This window comes from Hoplias malabaricus, chromosome 15 (assembly GCF_029633855.1).
Source record: "Hoplias malabaricus isolate fHopMal1 chromosome 15, fHopMal1.hap1, whole genome shotgun sequence".
NCBI lineage: Eukaryota > Metazoa > Chordata > Actinopteri > Characiformes > Erythrinidae > Hoplias > Hoplias malabaricus.
Genome location: NC_089814.1, coordinates 22,177,853 through 22,204,097, shown reverse-complemented (window position 1 = coordinate 22,204,097; position 26,245 = coordinate 22,177,853). Strand labels below are relative to the sequence as shown.

At 39.9% G+C, this 26,245-nt stretch overlaps 1 protein-coding gene across 1 annotated transcript in view; it reads right to left on the bottom strand.

Moving 5' to 3' along the window:
* Positions 1–26,245, bottom strand: part of dacha (dachshund a) — a 157,108-nt gene that overhangs the window by 98,492 nt on the left and 32,371 nt on the right. The window contains exon 2 of the mRNA XM_066645434.1: positions 2,012–2,127. Coding sequence (XP_066501531.1) covers positions 2,012–2,084 — 73 coding nt within the window. The 5' untranslated portion in view covers positions 2,085–2,127. The remainder of the gene's footprint in view (positions 1–2,011; positions 2,128–26,245) is intronic.

The window sequence follows — 26,245 nt, the reverse complement described above, 5'->3', positions numbered from 1 at the left end:
ACACTAAAATATATTTTAAAATGATATGTTTAGCACAGTGTTTAGCACTTTTCCTCTTAATTGCACTGTTTAATTAGAACAGAGGATATAATTTAATACAGTTTTCAAGAGGTATTTTTGCTAATTCTTACATAATACAAGACTTTAGCTGGTGGCTCAACAGCCCTTGGTCACCATTGTCTCATTCTCAGATCTGGAGTGTAGACAGAATACATGTTGCTTTAATGGCAGCATATGTCCTTCCAAAATCACAAATATATTTCAGTGTTATTAAACTTGAACATATGCAGTAACCCATGTTGTGGGCACTGGTGCACCCCCATTCCATGACTGATATTGACATTTACAACTTTCTCTGTAAAATCTGGATGGACATTTATAGCTTGGAAACCGAGTTTTCCAAATGCGGATTGTGGACTGAGAATTCTTGTGATTAAGTGAATCTTTTCACAATGTTAGCCTATGGATATTAGATGGCGAAGGATCTGAATTCTTTGCAATCTTGTGTTGAGAAATGTCTCATTCAAACAGTTCAACAATTCTCTCTTATATTTTGGCACCCATTTGAGTCTTTTGTGGATGCTCCTCTAACATCCAATCATGATCCCGCAGCAATTAACAATTAACCTTCTTACTGTGGAATGTTTCTTAAGAAAACATTATATAAACATCTTACTCGTATCTTGCCTGTGTTGCAAATTTCCTTTAACATTAAAAGTCTCTTATTTGCAATCTTGTAAGTGAAATAAATATTAAAGAGAATGAACAAATTACAGATTATTTTTCTCATTTTACAGCTGCTACATCCCACCTATAATTGCTTGTGTGACACTAATGTTAGATTAAGGTTAAATTGCTCTTTTTTAAATACTGTTCTGAATGTCAAAATATTGCAGCATTCACCACAGGTCCATATAAGCCTTTAATGATAAATCACCACAATATCTTAATATAAAATATCAGGTTTCAATTTATTATATCTGACACTTCAAATTGTAAACTGTGTTTTGTCTTGCATAAAGATGATCATGAGCGTCCAAGCGTCCCCCAGGACGAGCCCGGGGATATGGGGAGAAATGTGGATGTACATTTTAAATAGCTCCTTCTCCAGGCCCCTGCCCAGCAGAAATAATAACAGGAGTCATCTGAAATCAATCAGCACAGACCAGCTAACTGACTGCTCTGGCTACTCGCACTGCGCCGATCGATGGCAACAACGGCCATTGTGCGGCCAAATTGCCGCTACCGTCAGCAATTTGGAGGAACCGAGGCGAAGAGGAAAAGAAGCAAACGGAACATAACAAGGAAGAGACCAGCAGCACACGGTAGTTACACTTATCATAGAGGTGGGTATCTATATTTCAATGTTGTAAGAGTGTGCGTGCGTTAGTGTGTCTGTGCGCTTACTTGAGGAATAGCCCAGGGATGGACAAAGACTTGAAGTGACAGTGAACGGAATCCAACATTCTAACTAAGTTTCTGAGAGAACACAGGCATTAAGACTGAACGATGAGAGACACGGCAAAAGATACAGAAAGGAGAAAATGAGAAAGAGTAAAGAGAGTAAAGCAAATGTGTGCATGATGGGGGAAAAAGGAGGGGGCTCCAGAAATTCAATAGTTTAACCTCTGTTTGAGACGCAGTGGTGGCCAGTGAAGGACAGAAGGAAAAAATCAATATGAGCTGATTTGCAGAAGCTGGAGGTGTAGGAGGGGACGGGGGATGGAGGGAGAGAAAAAGAGAGCAAAAAAAAAAAAGAAAAACACAAAAGCACCTTCTTTTGTAGTGGAGTAACAGATAACAAGAAGAAAAAATAAAAAAAAAGAAAATTGTCAAATGGGATGCAACCTATATGTGATGAAACTGTTCTGTCGTATTATGGGTTTGGCTATTTTTGGGCAAGCATCCACTGGAGTGCATAATTCATTGTGAACAAAGGATAAAGGCCAGAGTGTATTTATAGCAGTATAGGGGTTGAGGGGTTGGGGTGTTCTGGGCATGTAGGATTTACCTGTAGGAGAAAGCAGGCTAGGAGATAGGAGGCCGTGGACACTGTGGGGGAGGAGCCTGGAGCTGTCCTGCATGGTCACCCCTAGGGAACGCTTTGGAGGGCGGCCCGGGCGAGAGCTGTGAAAAGAGAGACAGTCATGTCACAGCTGAAAACAATATTAAAACAAACTAAATATTTAAACATTATCAAGAAATCTGCCAGGATATTTTTCCCAGAACTCAAAAGTTCAATCCGGTTACATTTTCTTCAAAATCTTAAGTGAAGGTCTGCATTCTGGGATGACCAGTCGTTTGTTAGTTGTGGCAACTATTTGGATCATTCATGTAAAAAAAGGATACACTAAGGAGCTCAGCAACACCAGAATGTCTGAAAGATCATGTAAGACAAAGTACATGATCACAGAATTCCTTCCTCGGTGAAGAAAAACCCTTTCAGTACATCTCGGAAAGTCAAGGATACTGTCTACTGAGTCTACTATTACAAGATGCTTTCGTGAATGTAAATAAAGTGAGATTACCTCAAGATGCCTCAAGGGATTTTGTAAGGGATCATTGGTAACACTCAGGTACAGAAAAGCAAATTTAGCTAAACTGATAGGAAGGCACATCACAATACAGATGGATAATGTCCCAAAACATACTGCAAAGCAAACAGGCTTCATAAGTTGAGTACCCAAGAGTTGGGTATTTGAGTTGAGGTCAAGTGACTATGTTCTGTTAACGTACTGAAGGCAAAACTGACAAAAACTGACTTTTTTGAAATAAAATTTCCCCTTCCAAAGCGCAAAGAGGTTTTATCTTCTCTATGACCTCAATCTTTGGGCACTGTAGGCTGAATTGTTATTAAAACTACGACAGTTCACAGTGTAACATAAAACCTGGTTTAGCATGCGCATCAGTAAACAGAGAAAATAGAAATGTAATGATTATGTTAAAAGTCTTTTAGCCACACACACACACACACACACACACACACACACACACACACACACACACACATAAACACTCACCAATCCTCAAACCTCTTAAATTCACAGTTGGACAGCAGCAGGTAAGAGATGCACAGAGAGAGATTCTACAGAAGGAAGCTGCTATACAACTGTGCAAAGATGATAATGATCACCTTGAAAAACATATGCCTCAAGGTGAGAAGGGGGAGAGAGAGTGGGGGAAGACAGAGAGAGAGAGAGAGAGAGAGAGAGAGAGACTATTTATCTGATAAACAGGCATATTCTTTGTAGGCCAGGGTGGCTGATACACTCCAAATAGAATGATGCTATTTCTCCCCTCAGGTTCAAAAAACTTCTTTGCAGTTTTATAAAGAAACATGCGTGGACACATGCACACACACACAGTACAAAATAAAACATATTCATCATTAAATTTTGTACAGCACAAAACATGCATAAGCAAATAGCAACAATATTTTCTTGCCTAAACTACAGAACACTGCAAATAATGTTGTGTTGTTTTGTTTTTCCCGGCACAAGACAAACTAGCCAATTTGCACAGATTGTTCATTTCTGTCTTGTTGAGCAATATTCACATATACGTCCTAGCTGGTCCTAAGCCTGTGATAGAATAGAGTGATAGGAAAACTTCGCTTTAAAATCTGGCAGTTAAAGAGACACACGACGGCTCCAACTCAGCAAGGGCATCAGCAAAGAGAAACATGCCATGGAAGCAAAATGCTAATTTTAGCACTGCATATCATTGGACTGTGTCCAAGAACATAAACCAGTGTTTTTCTTTTTTCTTTCATTAATACAGCAGAGCTAACAGACTAAACCACAGACATACAATCACCTATGATAAGTAGATATAACCCTAAAAGCATAACAGCGTAAACAAGCGAGGGTAAACTAGAGTTACACCAATTACAAACCAATCAGCCATAACATTAAAGCATTAAAAAGGTTTGTTGTGTCTGATCCACTTATACCAGCCGACACACACTAACACACCACCACCACGTCAGTGTCACTGCAGCGCTGAGAATGCCCCACCACCCAAATCACACGGGTCTGCGGAGGTCCTGATCATTGAAGAACAGAGTTAAAGAGGACTACCAAAGCATGCAGGACAACTCACGGACTACACTCCGTACTAGTAGAACAATACTATTAGCCTACATGGGTTAAACTGAGCTGATAATATGGACTATGAGTGAGCAGTGTGTGTACATTTTCTCTGCAAAACCTGCAAAATCTTAAGTGTACAAAAGACTGTTAAGTTGATCTAAATTTTGGATTAATATATATATATATATATATATATATATATATATATATATATATATATATATATATATATATATATATAGAGAGAGAGAGAGAGAGAGAGAGAGAGAGAGAGAGAGAGAGAGAGAGAGTGTATGCAGGGTTTTTCAAACCACTCCTGACTCTTCTGTGATGCTGATTTTTTTTTTTTTTTTTCCTTAGCTTCTAATTTCACATTAAAGGTCGCCGTAATGACAGGCTCTAGAACGTAATTGAGTCATCATTTAAGGTGGAACTGGAAATTAACAAGCTACCTACCAAGACATCAGAATACTACTAGTGATGTTTTATGCTTGTAATGAAGAAATGGGTCATAATATGTTAAAACTACTTAAACTAAGATAATAATGTTATCATAGTTTTTAAAGGAGACAATACAGGCATTTGTGGGTTTATTTCCCAACAAATACTGAGACCCCCTACACCAAGGTCAAACGAAAAAATGGGATTCACCCTAATTCTGAATATTGTTAATAATGGTGTGGAGAAACAAATAGTCTAGTATCAGTTATATTTCATTTTATAATGTAGTAAGTGTTCAGAGATTGTGTTGCCTGGGTCAAGATATAAATCACTGAGCAAAATGTGGGTCGCTTAGAAAAAGTAAAAAAAAACCCTGCTCTACAGGTAACTTTGAGCTGGACTATATGGCCAAAATTTATATCACAATATATCTCTGAATTTTGGTCAAGACGATATAATTCCGATACTGATATGAACAATAAATAATGACCGTCAGTCAGTGATAGATGCTGTAAATAATATATATTGTAATACTGAAAATATGCATAAGAATCATATAATTGTTATTGAAACATTTTGTATTGTGATATATATTGATATTGAATTGTTGTCCACCCCTAGCTACAGATATTACACATACACACCATGTATCAGACAAGCATTACTCTAAATAAAAGCCATTAAAAGCCATACTCACAAATGAATAAAAAGTAAACTCCATGTTATGGTTAAACATCTGGTTCAGCTTTTCAGTTCAGCACATGTTCACACCTCATACACACAAGCTCTGCTGTTGCCAATAAGATTGATCAGACCAAGGTAAAGATGCAAAATCCTCATAGTCACATTACAAACACAAAAAGAATTATGAACAGTACAGCACAGAGAGCCAGAAAAATACTAATCAAAATAAATCACTTGTGTTGTAGCGCTGGACGTTACTGGGGAGCAGTCAATGCTGTTAACTGCAGTGTATCAAACGTCAGCATACATCCTACTGTACAGTGCTTGCTGTGCACACAATAATGCCAGACCAGCAGCAAATGCAACTTTGAAGTCTAGAAGATGATATATTTATAACCCCCCCACACAAATACCTATATACAAAATCAATTCCAGACCATTAAAACTACTTTGGGTAATACAGGAAATAATACTTCTGGGCCTGTATCAATGAATCTGAAGGTGATGTTCATGAAAAAGCACTTCTCATAAAATTCAGATGTTTCCTCACCATTTGATATCTCGCCTGTCTGTTTGTGCACTAAAAACCTGTCTAATGTTAGTGTCTAATTGTAAGTGTCAGTAAACGTTTAAAAAAAACAAAGGGTCTCTGTCCCATACGCTAGGCTTTCTCTCTCTTTCTGTTTACGGCAGAGAAATGGCAACAACAGCGTCCTGTGTCCACAGATAAAGAATAGAGGACGAGCAATACAAACTGTGTAGCTGCAGATGAGCTCCTGTCTGTGATTTTACTTCTATAAAGTGGACCAGTGAGGTAGGAGTGGCCAACAGAGTGGACAGTGAGTGAACACAGTCTTCAAAAACTCGAGCAGCACTGCTTTGTCTGATCCATTTGTACCAGCACAATACACACAAACACATCACCACTGGATCAGTGTCCCTACAGCACTGAAAATGATCCACCATCCAAATCATACCTGCCCAGTTGTGGTCCAAGAGAGGTCCTGAACATTGAAATGGAGATAAAGTAAACAGAGAAACAGGTGAAGTATAGTCTGTAATTGTAGAAGTGTACTTTAGCAGAGTTGCCAATTACCTGCAATAACATGTAAATTGAGCTAAAATCTCAAATGAGTACATTCTGGATATTTACTTATGTAGATATCTTTTTATTATTATTATTATTATTATTATTATTATTATTATTATTATTATTATCGTAAAAATTATTGCTCTCTATCTTCATCCATTTCATGAGATTCATGTATGACAATACATGTGAAACTGTGTAGAAGGACCTCCAAATGCTGAAAAGCTTGAAAATATATGAGGATATTGCTTTATTCCTGCTCTATAGGTTGGTAATATTGACTTATTTTTAATATTACTCATTACTTATAACAAATTATGCCAAATTCAGGAGAGTGCTACCTGTATGAAAGTAAACACACATAGAAAGTGCTCCAGAACTAAACAGCTCAAATTACAAATGAGTTTCTCTGGTAAGTCAAACAGTGAATAAAAATGTACAGGCAAACTCCAGATATCCTCAAATATACCGGTCCACCTTAAAAGACGTGGAGCTTCTGAACGTAAACCAAGGAAAGAACAGCAGCTTTCCAGAATTGTTGATGTTCCCTTTAAGAAATCTGGGAGTGATCTAACATACTTTATGTAATTAAGGATAATGCATTTACATTCACATAAGAGATATTATGTGTATGAGCAAGGTGTTCTTTTCACTAATATCAGCTATATTCTGTGTAGGAAAGTCTTGAATAATAATCAGTCACCTCACTGTTCCAATACAGTGTCTCCACTTCCGTAGAGGAAAGTACATGGCAAAACAACATGGTGGGGCTGGGTGAAGTTCTCATAGGTCACCTCAGAACAGAGGGAAAATAACTCAATAAAAAATCTTGAAATACCCATTGAAATAGCCCATAATGCAGATTTGAAATATTTCCACAGTGACTTTAAGCAACCTTTTCCTATTCTGATTGTGAATGAAGAGGGGGAATTTCAGCTTCCTCCAGAGAGGGTTCTAAGTTGTTTACTTTAGATCATTGTAAAAAAACATCAAAACTTTGAGTTACCATAAATTCCAGTGAAGTTACTGCTGTAGCAACAGACCAGTATCACTGGCCCACCAACTGCAGGCCTACAGATGGACCAAATCAAAATCTTTTTACAAATATAAAGCTGTGTCTATAAATACAGCCCGAGTTTCTCTTTACTTATAGTGACATGTGTGACTCACTTGCTGTTTGGCAATTGTGCTCAACTCCCACGGGACTCTTAAAGCCATTTTCTTCTTTAGCGGGTTATTGTTAGAGGCCAAACAGGCCCTTCCTTACCCTCGACAGGTGCTTCCCTTATATTTAAAGCTATCCTCTCACTTCCAAGAACACAGCTATGCTTTTTTGTGTTCCAGTCAGATCCCTGAGATGATCTCCTTTATTGTATGATTTAAAGTTTTGGTCACTGCAACAGTAGCAGAATGAACTTCTAACGAGGCCTTGTAACCGCCATAGTTATTATGTTGGATTCAGAAAACATCTGTACATTTCTATGACTTGACACTGATGGAAGTATATAAACACACTTAACAATCACTGGATTTGGAACACCTGCCTTGTACTGTATACATTGTTCATTTTATCAGCTGCACTGGCCATACAGGAGTATTTTGTCATTCTACAGTTACAGTCTGAAGCCCATATGTTTCTCTGGATACTTTCTTATATCTATTTCACACTGCTCTTCAATGGTCAGGACCCCACACGGGACCATCACGGAGCAAGGATGATTTATCTGATGCACTCGTACCAGCGCAACACACTAACATACCACCACGTCAGTGTCACTGCAGCACTGAAAATGCTCTATGGTGGTCCAGTGGAGGTCCTGAACCCTGACCATTGAAAAGGGGGTAAAACGTATGCAGAGAAACTACAACGTGCACTCCTATGCTTATTGGAGCTGAAAAGATGGACAATGTGTGTATACAGAAGGTAGGTGTTCCTAATCACGTGTTGGTATATTGCTATACAAATATAGCAAAAAAAAAAAACAAAATTTAAAAGGCCACACTATATTCACCTCTAGTTTAATGTACAATTCTTAAACTTATTCGTAAACATATGAAATGTACTTTTTTCAGTAAACTGAGCTGCATTTTTTTATTTACTGTAGCACATTTTCTAATTACCTGCAATAAAATATAAATTGAGCTACATGCTAAAAGGAGTACAGTCTGGATATGTACATGTTTAAACATCCTTTTTTTAAAACATGAATGCAATGAATTTTTTTTTTAAATTATAATTATTGCTCTCTATCTTCATCCAATTCACACAAGTTATGTTTGTAAATACATCATGTATGCACTGCTACTAATTATTTATCTCATGAGACAATACTTTTGCAATTAAAATAACTGTATATGTTCCTTTAATAATCATAATCTACCCTAAGCTGTTTTTTTTTAAAGGGTATTGAACTTTTGGCTTGTACAGACTTGTTATGAGACCAGATTTGTGCAATTCTTAATCTACGGATTTGAGTTCACGAAGCTGGCATTTTCCTTTTTTAAAACTGAATGCATCTAAACTGGCATGAGGAGGCTTTACACCCTAAATTCCATAAGGATATGTTTCATTTTCCTGTCCAACTTCATAGGCCTGTGCTGCAGTCATCTCCACAGTCAAGAAAGAGGAGCACACACATATACACACACACACACACACACACACACACACACACACAGAGAGAGAGAGAGAGAGAGAGAGAGAGTAGTTGTCCCATTGGGCTAGAGGAACAGATGGCTGGGAAAAGTCATTCACACGTTGCTTCTGGTTCCGCTCGCCAGAGAAGAAAAACCCTGTCAGTCGACTCTCCTGCAGCAGCTCCCCGGCGACGGAGCGCCTCTGTGCTGGGAAAGCGGCGGAAAAGTGGGTTACTAAGCACTTTCTATTCCCCCAGCAGCCTCGCAAATGTGCCCTTGTCATCTCTTAAACGGCCTCATTCAATATTCATACCCCTACGACACCTGCTCATCTGCCTAAAACAAGACAGGGGCGGAACCATGCAGAAACTGCACTATAGAACACACCCATTTCACTCAAGGAATGTGACCAGGGCATTGGGGATTTTATTTGAGCACAAGAGAAGGTATCAACAGACTTTAAGTCAAATCAGAGGAGTTCAACAGTCAAGAGTTAGAACACAGGGAGTAGTGTAGGGCTGAAAGGGGGCATAGAGGGAGAACATCAGATTTCACAAAAAAATTTTAATGGGACGTGGTTTAAGCAACAACAAAGGCAGCAGCTGAGGCGGGAGGGAAAAAATGTACAAGTCAGGGTGCCTTTGAAGATATTTAATTAAAATCTAATCCTGCATTCTTAAAGGCTCACATAAATTAAGCTGTCAGTCAGGAGATTTATGCATTCACATTTGCATATTGCATACAATTCATCAATTACTCATGTTTGAAAGGCTTGAGTATCCCAGGGAGAGGAGCTGCCAGTGTGCCAGCGGAGAGAGGGAATGGGAGGAGGGGGAGGGGCTTTTGGTACCCACTGATGCCCAAGAGAAGTCAGTCTCCATATGTCCGTGCATTCAACCAATACTGCTGAAAGCCACCCCCCTACAAACACACATTTTTTTTAGTGAAAAGAGATTTTTCCTGATAAGAAAAGTGCTACTCAATTTGGAAGAATATTCAGAAGAAAGTGATAGTTATATACAGGATTTGAAGGTCTTACCTCTGTTTTATTATTCTATCCAGGTGTAATTAACTTTTTAAATTATACAGTTATTTGTATTTAAATGTAATATTAATCTTTTTGACATTAATTTTTGATTAGTTTGACTACAATACAGGGCAAAAAAACAAGGATATAAACACAACATTTTAATAAAATATTTTTTATTAAAAATACATACCTTTTCCTCTAAATATGAATACAAATTTGCAAAGCTTAGAATCAACACTTTCCATGGAATTCCTCTGCATTTTGCATGAGCAACAAGTGACAATTAATTTGAATAATTTGCTGTTCTTGCCGGGGATAAGTAAGTTACTTTTAACTTAGTATCTCTCCTTAAAAACAAAGTAAACTTTTGAAAGAGATGAATACATAAGAATATATAAAGTATGTGTTAGCTTGGCAATTGCACACTTTTTCTTGATTCGATTGTAGAAAATCGGCATTTGCATACTTATGGTGCTTTTCCATTTCATTATACCTACTCAACATGACTCAGCACGGCTCGACATGCTTTGCTCTCCCTGGTCCCTGGTTGCTTTTCTGTTATCACAGCTCCCTCATGAAATGAAGCTGGTGACATCACAAAATCCCATCTCTAATGAAACTGCAGGCTTTGAAACCACAACAGCTGCAATAAATGTAAGCACTGTTTACTTGTCATGAATTTGCATGTTGTTTTGCAGGGTTGCATGTCCGCCTGTGGAATGTTTAACCTGCCCCCAATCCAGAGTTTAAAACTCTTCAAAATATAGCTGCTCTAACCTGTAGATTTTATAATGTTTTGTGCTAGAGGTCTGCATTTCATGGTGACAAGTCTCTCTGGCCAATCAGAGCTCTACAAATTAGACATGGTAGTTTTGTCTCTACTAGGCTCATGGTTCCATGCACCAGATAAGAGATTTGCCAAGTAGAAAAGCTGGAGAAAACTAAGCTGAGCCAAGCAGGGTACCTATCTCTGTCATACTTGAGCTGGTATATCTATAGGAATCCAAACTGGTTTCCTCAAATCCTTACATTTTTAAAATCGGTATTTGACAAAAGTTATCCTAATTTGTAGCAGATAGTGATGAACATCTCAGCAATGATATTTCTGGATTTGTTTTAAATTGTGGAATCCCTGACTAACATTCTGTTAATTCTGAAAGTAGTCCAAGAATCTCTTGTACTGTATTCATATATTTCATGAGTAATTTCAGCACTGCCACAGCAGAACCTTGATTCTCCATTTTTTCCTATATTTCATTTTCAATCTAATAATCTTCAATATAAATATTTCATAATGAATGGACAATAATGGACTTTGACATAAAAACTTCCACTGAAAAACATTTTGGAAAAGTAGACAAAAGAGAGTAATCTGCAGGAAGATGGATGAAAGAGGGCACCAGGCTCTGAAATAGCTACCATGTTTAAACCATCCTGCCTCATGCTGACCAGCCCCAACCCTTCACATCACCCCCTGATGAGATGTCAGCAATGCTTACCATCACGTAGCCCTCCCACCTCATCCCACACATAAATACATAAACACACATGATGTACATTGTATACACGGTCTGTGGATGAGCTGCAAGCCTTCCTGAAAATGTGAATGTCCCCACTGGCCACTTCACTCACAGTGTAGTGCTCAAATAGCATTGCTGTGCTTTCCTCACTGCTGTCATAAAAGGGCACTTTGTACGGGACGGCTAGCCATTTGGGATATAGCCATTACTGGGTCATGGCTAAAGTTAACACTGAGGTCAAGCTGCCACTGCATTTAGTCCTTTGGGTACAAATTTTTCTCCATTCACAATTTTTGTTGCTTTTTTGGTTCTTTCTTTCTTTCTTTTATTCTTTTTCTGTAGTCACAACAAATAGTATATGTATGACTACTGTTACAAACATGGTGAACCAACACAAGTGAACCACAATAGACAAATACTTGCACAACAACACAAGCAAGGTCACACCTGCTGTCATCTCGTATATACATTTGTTCAGCTGTCACTCTGTCTGTGAGTGCATTGAAATTTTATAAAGCAATCCAATATGGTGCGGATTAGAGCCACATCCCCAACACTTTTAATTTGAACAAGGTGCTTTGGACAAGGCAGTGTGTATGTGGGTCTCGCTCTTATTTTTCACAGGCTAGTCACACACTGTGTTCCATTATCTTGATTGGTGATTGTCTGATGAAGACCATTGTTAGACATAACTAGCAGCTTGGCTATAGGGCACTGTTTGACTAAGGGTGGTACAGTGTAACCAGGGTGATGCCAAAAAAATCAAGACAAGTGTCTCCAACCACCTACTGCTTGGCACAGCTGCTTTTGGGGAAGCTGGTCTGGTTAAAAAATCATGCGTCCAGCTTTAAATAAAGATGGGAATGTACAAAACAAGTTCTAATGGGATTATTTTTTTTTTTGCTGTTGTGGGTTACAGAATTGTATTTTCTAAATGCATTATGAACACTCTAATTTATATATATAATATATAAATTTAAAAAAATTATACATTATATATTTGACAAGCAATATATTTAGTTCTAGCCATATGAGAGGGCAAAGTAGGCTTCATCAAAACGTATAAACATGTAAATTAATCTATATAGAATATATCACAACACCAGACATGGTAAACATATAAACATTTATGTTCTATTTTTATGCTTAGTCCATTTTAGGGTCAAGGTGGCATTAGTTCAAGCAAAGAAACCCAGGCATCCCTGTCCCTCACCATCATTTCCAGCTCTTTCCCTCATTCACGGTCCTGGGTATACTGAGAATGGGAGCCAACAGGTGAGCATCCTTATCAAAGATCACAAAGGTTTCCTCCCAACACAAAGGAGCAGCGGTTCTACTCCAAGCTCCTCAAAGGATCCCAGTGCTCTTCACTCTATCACGGAGAGACGGAGCCCAGCTACTGAAGCAGAGAAAACTATTTCAATTGCTTTTACCAGCAATCTCATTACCTAAAGCTCACGACCATAGGTGAAAGTGGGGGCCACAACACACTCAGCTTCAAAAAGCCTTCAAGTACTTGCTGTAAGCCCATTTGCAAAAACCACAGACACTTTCTCTTAATCACCCCACCAGAAGCCTTCCTGTCTATGACTACAACTCGCTATCCCATCCGTAGATACTATGAACAAGAGAGGAGACAAGGCACACCCTTGGCGGAGCCAAGTCTTACAATGAACTTGCCTGACCAAAACCAAATGGCTTGCATTAACAGCCCTGTCACCCCCTGAGCACCCCCTACAGAACATCACCCAAAGGACATTGTCATAAGCCTTCTCCACTTCACAAAAACATGTAGACAGTGCAAACTCAAACACCCCCTCAATTATCTTAGACTGGATAAATAGCTATTCGACTGTTACACAGCCAGAATGGAATCCACATTTTACCTCCAAAGGCTTGACCATCAGGTAAAATCACCTTTCCTTTACCTTGAAACAGACGTTCCCATGGTAACATCATTTGTAACATCCCATGGTAACATCAAAAGTGTTTCTTCCGATTGCTGATAATATACTGTAAGTGCTTATCCAGTACAGGGTGGCGGTGGGTCTGGAGCCTATCCTTCACAGGGCAACACACACACACACACATATGGATCATTTTTAAGTCCGTGGGAGGAAACTGGAGCACCCAGAGGAAACCCATGCAGACACAGGGAGAACACACCAAACTCCTCACAGACAGTCACCCGGAGGAAACCAACACAGACACAGGGAGAACACACCAAACTCCTCACAGACAGTCACCCGGAGCGGGACTCAAACCCACAACCTCCAGGTCCCTGGAGCTGTGTGACTGCGACACTGCCTGTGTACAATATTTTTCAGACTCAGCATGGCAGTATGACATCACTGCTCAGAGGGTTTGACAGCTCTAGCTCAGACAATAAGACAAGCTAATCTTTTCTCTGACGGAATGATGTTGTATGAACCAACTCTGGAAATACAACGAGAGAAAAGTTCAAGAGTTAATAGTGATATCTACTTAGCTTCGCCACCCCTTACTGGACACTCACATACTAGGCCTTCACCCTGGCCACACAAGGACTCTTTTGTTTGCCATTATTAATGGGAGAAAAATCCTCCACTTTGAATTTTATTAACAAGCTTGGTCTGTCTGTGGGCACGGAACCGTTTCAAGTGAGGTGATGTCTACGGTGTAGCTACTTCTTGAGTGTTGACAGAGAGAGCAGGATAGGAAAAATAAGATAAAAAAGAGTGTGTGTGTGTGTGTGTGTAAAAGAGAGAGAGAGAATGCACCTCCATATCTCCTAAAGAGTAATTGTTGCTCCTGGATTTCTTTAAGTGCTGCCTTCAACTGACACCACGTAGCTTTTAGCTTAAGTAGCCAGCGTTTATAATTCCCCCTCCCTCCTCTCAACAGTGCCACTGCACAGCTACTGATGGTATTGAATAAATGTCAGAAGTCTTCCACCCGCTGTCTTCTCTGAGACAGACAGGCAGAGAGAGAGAGAGAGAGAGAGAGAGAGAGAGAGAGAGAGAGAGAGAGAGAGAGAGAGAGAGAGAGGTGTATCTGTATTTACATTGGACTGGGAGGGACTGGGCGGGGTTGTTTGTTTGTGGACCATTATCTTTTCCCATCAATCAAAACACTGATGCATATGTCGGATGCACATCTTCTGAGAGCACATGGGAGACTTCTGCGCCATGCGTTTTGTAAGACAGCATGAATATACATCAGCATGGAGGACAGATTACTCCACAGAGACCATCCTTAAGAATACACACAAATAGTGCAAAAGCCTCAAAGTAATGACACTTTAAAGGTAACATAAAAAATAATGTGTGATGGCCATTTCTCTACTAAGACCTTAACACTCAAGTGTCATATTCAAATTACTTTTTTTTTATTTATGAATTTTTTTAAACCCCATTTTTACATAGCACCTGCTATCACTGAGCGGTTGCACTGTGACAAGTGGATCAGACACAGCAGTGCCGGCTGATGAGCGAAAATATGACGACCAACACATCAACAAAATGAGCTACTCTGTTTAAACTGGGTTTAAAACTCGACCAGCACTGCTGTGTCTAATCCACTCATGCCAGAACAGCACACACTAACACAGTGCAGCCCTGAGTTACCTGCTCTCTGGGGGTCCTGACCACTGAAGAACAGGGTGAGAGGGGAAAAACAAGTTTGCAGAGCAACTGAAGAGAGAGAGAGAGAGAGAGAGAGAGAGAGAGAGAGAGAGAGAGAGATGGGTCAATAAAGAGTTCAGGTCTCCAGCACTCATGGGGGCTGCTTCTCTCCTAGTGAAACCCTTCCCTCCTAAACTGTGCTTGACCCTCATCATGAGCCTACACAACCATACTCTCTCTCTCTCTCTCTCTCTCTCTCTCTCTCTCTCTCTCTCTCTCTCTCTCTCACACACACACACACACACACACACACTTCCATCTCATATTAAAAGCCTCCCTCAACACTTCTTTTCCAGATCGCTTCACCCTTTCATCCTTACTCACTGGTCTGCCCACCTTATTCCAACATCCTCTTTTCTCTTCTATCCCCCTCTCAGTCTCTTACTCTTAATTTAATCCTCTGCAGGACTGTACTGTATGGCATTGAATAAATGACAAGTCTGTGATTTACCACAATGACAGAAAGGAGAGAGAGAGAGAGAGAGAGAGAGAGAGAGAGAGAGAGAGAGAGAGAAAGAGAGACCTGACAGCATGTTGAGATACACCTCAATCCGAGTCCCTTATAAATAGAAACGCACCGATAAACAGAGCTACACCTCCAGTGCATGTGTGTTCTCTTTAACCCTAAAGCAGATTGTACAGCTCAGGAGAGGGCCGAGAGAATGTGCTGGAGCATGCCATAGTTAAGCAGTGATAGATCTGAAGCAGCAGTACTATGAGAATGGCCTTGACTGCGTGTTATCTGTGAGTGCTCATACATGGGGTGGGGGGAAATCAGAGGCCTGTGGTGTGTGAGAGAAAGCAGATATTCAGAACTATACCCAAGACAAGCTCACACACTTGGTTTCATACAATATCAGGGTACAAAATCATACATATGTCACTATTTTTAAAACTACTTTCCTCATAATCCATTGCTTAATTGTCAAATCACTGTTAAAATTTGATCAACATGTCAAACAGATAATTAATGAAAAGCAAACTTGTAACACTGAGTTATGTCTACATGTTATTATGTTACTGTATTTGTAGTCTAGGGTGGCACGGTGTCGCAGTCACACAGCTCCAGGGACCTGGACACTCCGGGTGACTGTCTGTGAGGAGTTTGGTGTGTTCTCCCCATGTCTGCATGGGTTTCCTCAAGGTTTTCCTCCCACGGTCCAAAAACACACGTTGGTAGGTGGATTGGTGACTCTGAAGATTGTCCATAGGTTTGAGTGTGTGTACCTAGCCACTGGAATGCATCGCAATCGTGTCCCAAAGCCCGGATAAAATAGGGAGTGTTGTGTCAGGAAGGGCATCCAGCGTAAAAACTGTGCCAGATCGGTGTATGGATCGCCATTGGTCCGCTGTGGCGACCCCAGATGGGAGCAATCAAAAGACGAAGAAGAAGAAGACTGTATTTGTAGTCTTCTATAAATAAGGACTACAGTTGTAAAGGCAACCCTATTTGATCTAGTGTCAATTTCTACATTCTGAAACAACCACAGGATTGTAGAATTTAGTGGGGGTCCTGGCCATTGAAGAACAGGGTGAAATGGGGCGTTCAGATGCAGAGCAATAGATGGAGCAGTCTGTAATCGTAAAACAACCAAGTGCACCTATACGGTTTGTGGCGATATGAAAATGGACAAAGAATGCAGATAGAATTGTCTACAGGATGAGGTTTTGTCAATGATAAATAATTGTCAATTGCTACTAACTTGTTTTTTATTATGCACTTTGTATGAAATAGTTTAGGAGTCAAAATAATTTATTTAAGGTCGACACGATGGCGCAGCAGGTAGTGTTGCAGTCACACAGCTCCAAGCACCTGTTGGTTGTAGGTTCAAGTTCTGCTCCGGGTGACTGTCTGTGAGGTGTGTTCTCCCCGTGTCTGTGTGGGTTTCCTCCGGGTGCTCCGTCTTCCTCTCACGGTTCGAAAACACACGTTGGTAGGTGGATTGGCGACTCATAAGTGTCCGTGAGTGTGTGTCGCCCTGTGATGGACTGGCGCCCCCTCCAGGGTGTGTTCCTGCTTTGCACCCCTAGTGATTCTGGGTAGGCTCCGGACCCACCGCGACTCTGAACTGGATAAGCACTTATAGACAATGAATGAATAGTTTATTTAATATTTGGACTACTACCACTTTCAGCTAGCAACTATCAGAAAGTTGTCTTCTGAGTTTCAAACAGTGGGACCTCAATTTTGCAGTGAGAACTCTGGGCTTGGGCAACCATTTCCTTCACTTGTTTCCAAAGAATTATTTAATCCAAAGACAGCTAATCAAAACCCTGGTGGACTCAAACAATGCATACAAGTTCAAACGATGCATATAAAGCTTTAAAAAGTGTTAAAAACCAACAAAACTGCACTGTAAACACTAAAGCTGACATTGCATACATAAACTAAGTGAAGAAAATGTTAAAAATATTAAATAGTTTTGCTAAAATAAACATATCGTAATGGCGACCAGGATCTGTACAAGGCTGGGAACCGCAGCTGCTACTTCCACTATTGTAGGGGTTATTTTGGGGGTTTGTTTGGGTTTGTTAATGTCAGGGAGGGCTTTTATTTATGCTTGGGGCCTATTATGTGTGTGTGCCTGTGTTTGGTGTATAACGATTGACATGGGAGGGGCACAGTATCCACCATCTGGGAGACTTGTGTGGCGGTGGATAATGCTCTGCCAGTCGTCATCATACACCAAGCCCAAATATTGTTTGTTCACTTGTTCTTGTTCCCTGTGTTAGAGCATTAATAAAGAGCATTAAAGGCAATATAGCTGTTTTAATTCTCCACAGCAGTGTTCATCACAATATCAAGTTTTCTTCAGTATTTTTCTACTGTTATGCTTCATTTTGAGTTTTTAAATAATATTTTTATACCACATTTTCACCACATTCATATCCAATTCCCCAGTGTTAGGTGAACTCCTCATCACAAACAACACCGACATCGCTCAGTAGGTGAGGACAAGCAGGTGCTTTCTGCAAGACACAATGTCAACCACCACCACTAATGTAACACCACTGGACTACTAAGTGCCAAAGGACAGCACCAAACGCTCAGGTCCATCACAGCTGTTGACAGACACCCACACTGGCTCCAACCATTCAATGTGATGAGGGGAAGGAGGAAGCCATCCTGCCCAACCAGAGAGAGCGAGGCCACTGGTGATTTCCAGTATGTCCTTACGCCATTATGTAGACTTTAATGCTGTACAAGAGACATTCCAGACAACCACGTGTAAACAAAAAATACAGCATGTTATTTTAGCTAATGCCTGCAGCCTTTTAAACATAAACTTACCTCAGCAATAAATCCAAAAATGGATTTCTGAAGACATGTCATGTCTCAAGCCAAAATCAGGAAACTTTGTTCAATAATTGGTGTAGAGTTTAGTGGTAAGTTGGGTGCTATTAAACACTAGCAGCTAAGAAGCAAGAAATCTAAAAGCAGTCGGTAACTTCAGGCTGGTGATTTTAAAGTTGCATACAATCTGCAAAAAGAAATTGTTCAATATCATGTAATTTAATAGTTGATATGGCATTTAATCATCAGCTAAAATTTCATAATTGTGATATGCCTATTCTGCAATGCTTCTGACCTTAATTGCTGTAAACTGCTGTGACAGAATCACGCCACACAGGGATTCTGGGATGCCAGCTCTCTGGACTAGCCCTCATTTGGCCTGTGAAAGTTGCTGGGGAGCACAAACTGTACAGGGCCGACCGCCAGCCATTGGTCTTGGTGCTCTCAGCCAAGGTGGATTACACTTAAATCAGAATATTACATTTATTTTTATAGGTTTGTATTCATTCAGTACATTTTGTCAACAGTACTGGATTTTTAAAAAATCTAACCAATGTTAAAAAGATTGATATCTCACACATAATGACATTTTTCACAGTTATGTGTATAGTTATGTAAAGTATGCTTCAATAAAATTAGAGTATATTTGTGAAGAAGAAGCGATTCTTTTACTCCATTACATTGAGCTACATTCTGCTCGCAGCTCGCTACTTATTTTTATTGATCCGTCCAATGAAGCATCTTTTTTTTTTTTTTGTCGAGACTTCCAACAGAGGCTCTGTCACATGACTGAGTCTCACCAATCAAATGTAGCCACTTGCGAAGTTTGACTGGTTCACCAATCAAACAGAGAGAGCCAGCTGAGAGCTTGAGAGCCAGCTGCGGTTAAAGATGAACAGTCAATTCACAGAGTGAACATGCAAACACACACACAAAGAATTTATGTTTTTTCTTATTCTTTGTAACCTCTACCTATTGAGCCCATTGTCTTGTTATTAAGTTATTGTGGCTGAATTTAATTTATGTTATTTTGTAAAGATTTAATTTATTATTGTTTTAGTTGTTTAAGAGATATTCTCCGGCTCTGAATTTGTTCATTGCTGTTTTATATTTTTGTGAATTCAGGTGTATTATTTGATGTCCAGATTATTAAACAAAGAGGTTACTCAGCAATTACACAATACTTGGGTAGTTTTTTCACACAGTAATTTTTACACTTACTCAAGTAATTATTTCGGTGACAGCTTTTTAATTTGACTTGAGTCTTATTATTCTAAACCAGGGGTGTCCAAAATCCGGCTCACTGCATCACTTTTATAAACACATAATTAGAGTCCCACTGGGACTTGGCATTTTTCTCTTTCACCTGACAGTGGCAGCAGTGTGCTAATGTATAGGATATTGCAACATTGTGTTAATGAACTAATCTAAAGTTAAACGACATTCATTTCTCTGGGCCTACAAAGTAACTCACGAACGACATTTTGGTGATGGCTGCAAAAAAAAACAAACAAACAAAGTGGACAGTGAGAACTGGCGATTTCAAGAGAGGGAAGTATCTACAGTAAAATGTTGGATTTTACACTTTGTTGATATCCTGCAGCAGTTAATGCTCTAAAATGATGTTTATAATTATAAACTATTTTGGTGGTGCAGCAGGTAGTGTCGCAGTCACACAGCTCTAGGGACCTGGAGGTTGTGGGTTCGATTCCCGCTCCGGGTGACTGTCTGTGAGGAGTTGGTGTGTTCTCCCCATGTTCCTCTGGGTGCTCCGTTTTCCTCCCACAGTCCAAAAACACATGTTGATAGGTGGATTGGCGAATCAAAAGTGTCCGTAGGAGTGAGTGTGTGTGTTACCCTGTGAAGGACTGGCGCCCCCTCCAGGGTGGTTTCCTGCCTTGCACCCAATGATTCCAGGTAGGTGCTTGACCCACCGCGACCCTGAACTGGATAAGTGGTTACAGAAAATGAATGAATGAAAAAATAATTTACGAATAATATATTTGAAAAGAGAGACTCCCCCCTAAGAATTTTGATATGATCCAATTGGGTTCCCTTTGAAAAAAGTTTGGACACCCCTGTTCTAAAGTAGCAGTACTCTTATTGAGTACAAATTGTGGATACTCTACCCACCTCTGAACTACACCATTTGCCCCCAACAAAAAACCACACACTTTCAGATTGCTCAAACCCAACAGATATCTCTGGTCTCCAAAACATTCTGAGAGTTTCTTGCGAACTGCTGCACCGTGAAATCGGGCGGGTGTTTCTCACAAACTAGATGTAAACCAACATGGCGGAAGGCAGTGAAACCTTAACCCTAGCTCTAATTTGTTTACGGTCTTTCAGGCATGATGTTAACGTCATGTTTCATACCTGAGAGTCGCGTCCACACCACACTAGTCATAATATTGAACATGTTTCATATTTACAATTGGGACAACCCTGAGAGCACTGGGAGCAGATCTGAGGAGTCCTTTTGAGACTGTAGGGAGGGGCAAGTCGGCGAGATTATCCTGTATTGTGAGCCAGGCATAACACTTTAGGTATACAGCTGTTAGGTGTTCCACAACGTGGGTAACTCCGTTGCAAACATTTTTTAAATACTTCAACACACTAACATTGAGTTGATACCAGAAGCACTTAGTATTTAGGAATCTGTAAATTGTGTACCTAATCTTGGGTATGCTACAGGAGGACACGGTACAAGTACTGAGACAACTGAACCAAAAAGCTATATATTTTTACAAACTAAAATTGATTTTGGAAGTATCTCCAGACTGCTTCACAACTAGTGATGATATTTTTTCTTAATTCAAGAAATAAAATGATGTCTAAAAGAATCAAAAATATCTGCCAATGGAATAAGACACTTTCTGTAGATAAAATTGTTTAAAACAGGTAAAAATAAGTTAGAAATCTTATTATATTCTTACAACAATTTCAAAATGAGTAATACTAGATATTTAGACTAGATTTAAGTAAATTTTACTTGCTTAGATTTTTTGCAGTGTACAAACACACACACAAACACACACATACATAGTTTCAACCCAACCACTTTCTCTTAGAATCTCCCAGCACAGCCCCCCACCAACACTGAATCTTCCCCTGCCTCCCTCAGGCAAAAGTGTTGACTAACAGTTAATTAGGTATTCAAATTTGGCAATGAAACGTTGTAACAGTGACTGAAGGAAAAGCTAACGGTTTGGATATTAGGCCTGCTTAAAATATTCGCACATGTCCTCACACACACACACACACACACACACACACACACACACACATGCACGCACTCAGCATAATTTTTCCTTTTTCCCTTACTCTCTTTCGCTCTCATGTCTCAAGGTTCAGATCCTACTCAATTAAATTAGATCTGCTTCCCGTAATTGTGCCACTCACAACGCCAAAGCTGACAGCAATCGCCTTTCCCCTCCCCCCGCCCGGCTCCGGGCTCGTCCCCTCCACCCCATGCCATTGTGGGAGCCAGCAGGGGAGGACTGAGCCGAGAAGGGGGGAAAAGGATTCCATCTGACATGGAGGATTGGGAGTTCGCCTCCAGACAATGGCAGGAGGCTGGCACGCGGATTAAATTCTCTGACATTATCAACCTGCCTGCCGATTCTGGGCAGAGGGGGCGGGAGGAACAGGGCACTGTGAAATGCTGAACAAACCTGCTCACTCACTGCTGCACAGTATCTCACCATGGATTACTGTCACTCAGCACAGAGAGCGAGATAGGGAGAGGGAGAGAGAGAGAGAGAGAGAGAGAGAGAGAGAGAGAGAGAGAGAGAGAGAGAGAGAGAGAGAGAGAGAGAGAGAGAGAGAGAGAAAAAAGAGGAAGTCCCTCTTATTTATTTAATAGCTCATGTCCTAATCTGTTTTAAAAGAGAGGGAAAAAATGTCATGGGAATCTGTAAACACAGAAAAGCAGTGCTTCTTGTACCTACAAACAGACTCTCTTCCAAACGTAACATCTCCCTCATCTTTCCCCTTTTCTTTCCATCTCCAGAACTATGAACATAAGTCATAGGAGCTTTCTTTTTCCTCTTTTTTGTTTTGTTTCAAGCTTTTTTTTTTACCTCAACCATTTATACACAAGTGAATGATAAGTACAAAGTAAGTTCCCATGAGAGAAGCACCCCATGGAGAATTGACCAGATTCATATAAACAGCATCTTCATAAAACCTTGAGCCTTTAGAGTATCAGCTAAAATGGGCTCTGAGGTGGTGGTTGACGCTACAGTGCCCCATGACATCACCTGGCAGCAATGGCCCTTTCAAAGTTCTGAGTTTCTCTCTCAGGAGATCGAACGCCAGTTGCTTTGATCAGTCATGTGAAACTATCCACATGTCAGACTTCACCTGCAGGAAACAATATCCCATCAGGGCCCCACTCCTGTTACACCATGACCCTTCCCCACCTGCGGAAACAATGGGCTTGAAACCAAAACCTCTCCTAGGCAATGGGCTAGATTTCAGCTTGAAAAAAACAGCAAAAAACATCTTTTATATGAACAATAATTTTCATTAGCTTGTTAGCCCCCACACTCCAAGACCCTCAGAGCTTGCCAATGAATTCAGCCATTACCACTGGATTACATAAAGGCACAATCACTACTGAATTGCTGAGTGTGTAGGCTGGATCAAAGGCCAAAATCAGGAACTGTTGGTGAGGATAGGGTCAACAGTTAGAGGTCAGGGACCCGAGACTCACAGGTCGGTCTCGCACTATTAACTTATTGAGCTAGTCCAAAAGTTATTGCAGCATACAATCACACATGGTGCACTGTTAATGCCAAAATGTGCTCAGGCGTATTGATAAATGCCAAATGTAATCCCTGCGCTCACATTTGGAATTGTAATTCTTTTTGGTGAGGTCCACAGGGTCACCCTGACACTTTACCGTTTCAGGCAGATTGCACCCAGGCTGAGTTGATTAAATGCATTTGATTCTTTTAACAGCTCACAGCTTAATTCATAGCATGCGGCAGAGGAATTTTTGCGCAGGAACAAATTGCAAATTCATCTATGGATTATAGACCAAATATGAGTGTATGAAATATGCATGTAGAGAAATGAAATACAAAAGCTAAAATAAAAGAAGGTGACAACAGGTTTTCATATGTGTTTCCCAAAATGAACAAATGAGAACTCACTCTTGGCTTGCTACAGCTTCAAAATGAACATCATTGGAACTCTAGTCACTGAATACTTTATTAAGAACACATGTAAACCTACATATTAATGCAATTATCTTATCAGCCGAACATGTGGCAGCATTGCTTTATATAACAATAAATGGGGACTCTGCACAGCTCTACTCACTTTATTCTTGGTGGGTTTTCCATTATTTTCGTTCATTGTTGCCCCGTGTGGCTCTCTCTGAAGTTTTTGTTGGCCACCATTTCAAGGACTTGAACTACAGAGGGTCCTCGACTTACAATGTTGATCCGTTCCAAGGCTTTATACAGTAAATGGAAGATGTGTCGTAACCACGAAACATTGTAACTCGGGACTGACGTAACCCGAGGACCTCCTGTATTTGAATTTATTTACAAATGCCTAGAGTTTTCTGGATCTCTGCATTTCAGCATGTAGGCGAGTTTCTCTGGCCAGTCAGCATTCTGCATGGTTTATAAGTCACAGTTTAGTCCCTGCTCAGTTCGACTGGAACCATGAGCGCTCAGGGTCTAAAAAACTCCTTAGTTCCATGTACCAGGTACCAGATTTTCCTAATGAAAATGCATGTAGGGAGAGTACAGTGGGGTCAGGTAGATACCATAAAGTGGAAAAGTGCCATATAATTCTGACCATGGCATATTTCTCGGTGCTGGTTTGAGGATTTCTATAGCTGCTAATCTCCTAGGATTTTCACACATAACAGTCTCCAGACTTCCTTGTGTTTACTCAAAACTGAGCATTACACAGCAGCGGTTTTGTGTATGTAAATGTCTAGTAAATGAGAGAGGTCAATGGAGAAGAATTATACTGATTTGAGGTGAGAAAAGGCTTATGGTAATTCAGAACACCACTCTGTATACTTCTGATAAGCAGAAAAGTATCTCAGTATGCACACATTGAAAGTTGAGAGGGATGGGCTACAACAGCAGAAGACCATGTCAGGTTCCACTTCAGCCAGGAACAGAAAGATGAGATTACTTAAGGGGTATATTTTAACAAACTGGATAGTTTAAGACTTGTATTATAAGATATGTATTTGACTATCTTCAAATTCTGCATAAACCTTAAAAACGCACCATGCCACCAAGAAACAATATGTAGGCATAGCATGGTGCACTGTCTGCCTGGGCCAGAATATCAAAGAATGTTTCCAAAATCTTGTGGAATTCTTACCATGGAGACTTGCAACTGTTAATTGAGTAAAGCGAACACTACCCAAAATTAATATAGTATTCTGTAGATGTAAATATATGAACAATGTTTCCTTAACTCAGCTTGAAAAAATGCGTTCAGCTCATATGGAATATAAGCCAACCTGAAGCATCGGCTTTGTCAAAAAGATGATGCGATTATCACTAGGTACCTTAATTAGATGGCTGATGGTTTGCCACTGTGCTGTCCACCCGTATATTGGATTCAGCCCTCGCACTAGTTTAGATATGATAAGTAACTAATCTCCATGTTCTTGCAGGTCACCATGGCAATGTCCATCTGATCAATTTCCTGTGCTTGCCCATGCATCCTGAGAGGCCATAAATGTTCATTAGTGATGCTTGGCGACAGACTAGCATGTTTGGAGAAGACATCTATACGCACAGCTGGGAGCAAACAGACGCTAACTTCAAAAACAGACATATAGTCAGATGTGCACACACAAGACATACGCGCATACATTTGTCTATCAACATGTGTTCAAACAGAACTGTCATTAAGGAGAAAGACTATTCCTGTACTGACTACAGCACACCAAAAAGAGTTTTAAAATCTTTTTGTGAAATCACAGCCTGAACAGTTGTTAAGCTCTACAATGAAAAAAAGTTAAAGAAAAAAAATAATATTCAATATGTTAAGTGTCTAAACAAACACATAGATTTCATACACACGTCTCTTGACAATACATGCATAAGCGTAAAGCTAACAACTCTAGCTGCAAAAACAAATCATCTCCTTTTTCAGCCAGGACTCTACATCAGTGTCTGAAATATGAGGGTTTCATTTTGCTCTCCTGTGCAACACCTACCATATCCACTCTAATTTGATGCAGAGAGAAAACGACCAGGAAAATCAATAGTGGGCAGAGAGAGTGGATTTTGTCATATCAAAACACACCACCCATGGTGGTAGATTTTGCTAGTGTCTTCTTTTGAAGGCATTTCCAATTATATTGATGGTTTCTCTCATTGAATGAGTGTTTCCACATGCTAGACTGGAACTAGCGACTCCGGGTAAGATGGATGTGTGTGTGTGTGTGTGTGTGTGTGTGTGTGTGTGGAATGCAATGCTGTATTTAATGAACTAGAAGCACACTGCTGGATACCACAGCACTATTATTTTTACTTAACTATGTGTATATTACAACTTAATTTTCAGACAATTTAGGACATTCTGAAAAATATAAATAAATTAAAAAGCAATGATGTGCAAATCATTTAAACCTTATGCTTAATTTGAAATAGTACTGAGAAAGGATACTGTTTTTTGTTTTTTTGGAGGGAAAAGTGTAGAATTTGATGCTAGAAAGTTTTTTGAGTGTTTTCTTTTTTGTTTTTGTTTTTTTTTTTGTCACAAAAAATGTTGGGACAGAGGCATGTGTTGCATCACCTCTTCTTTT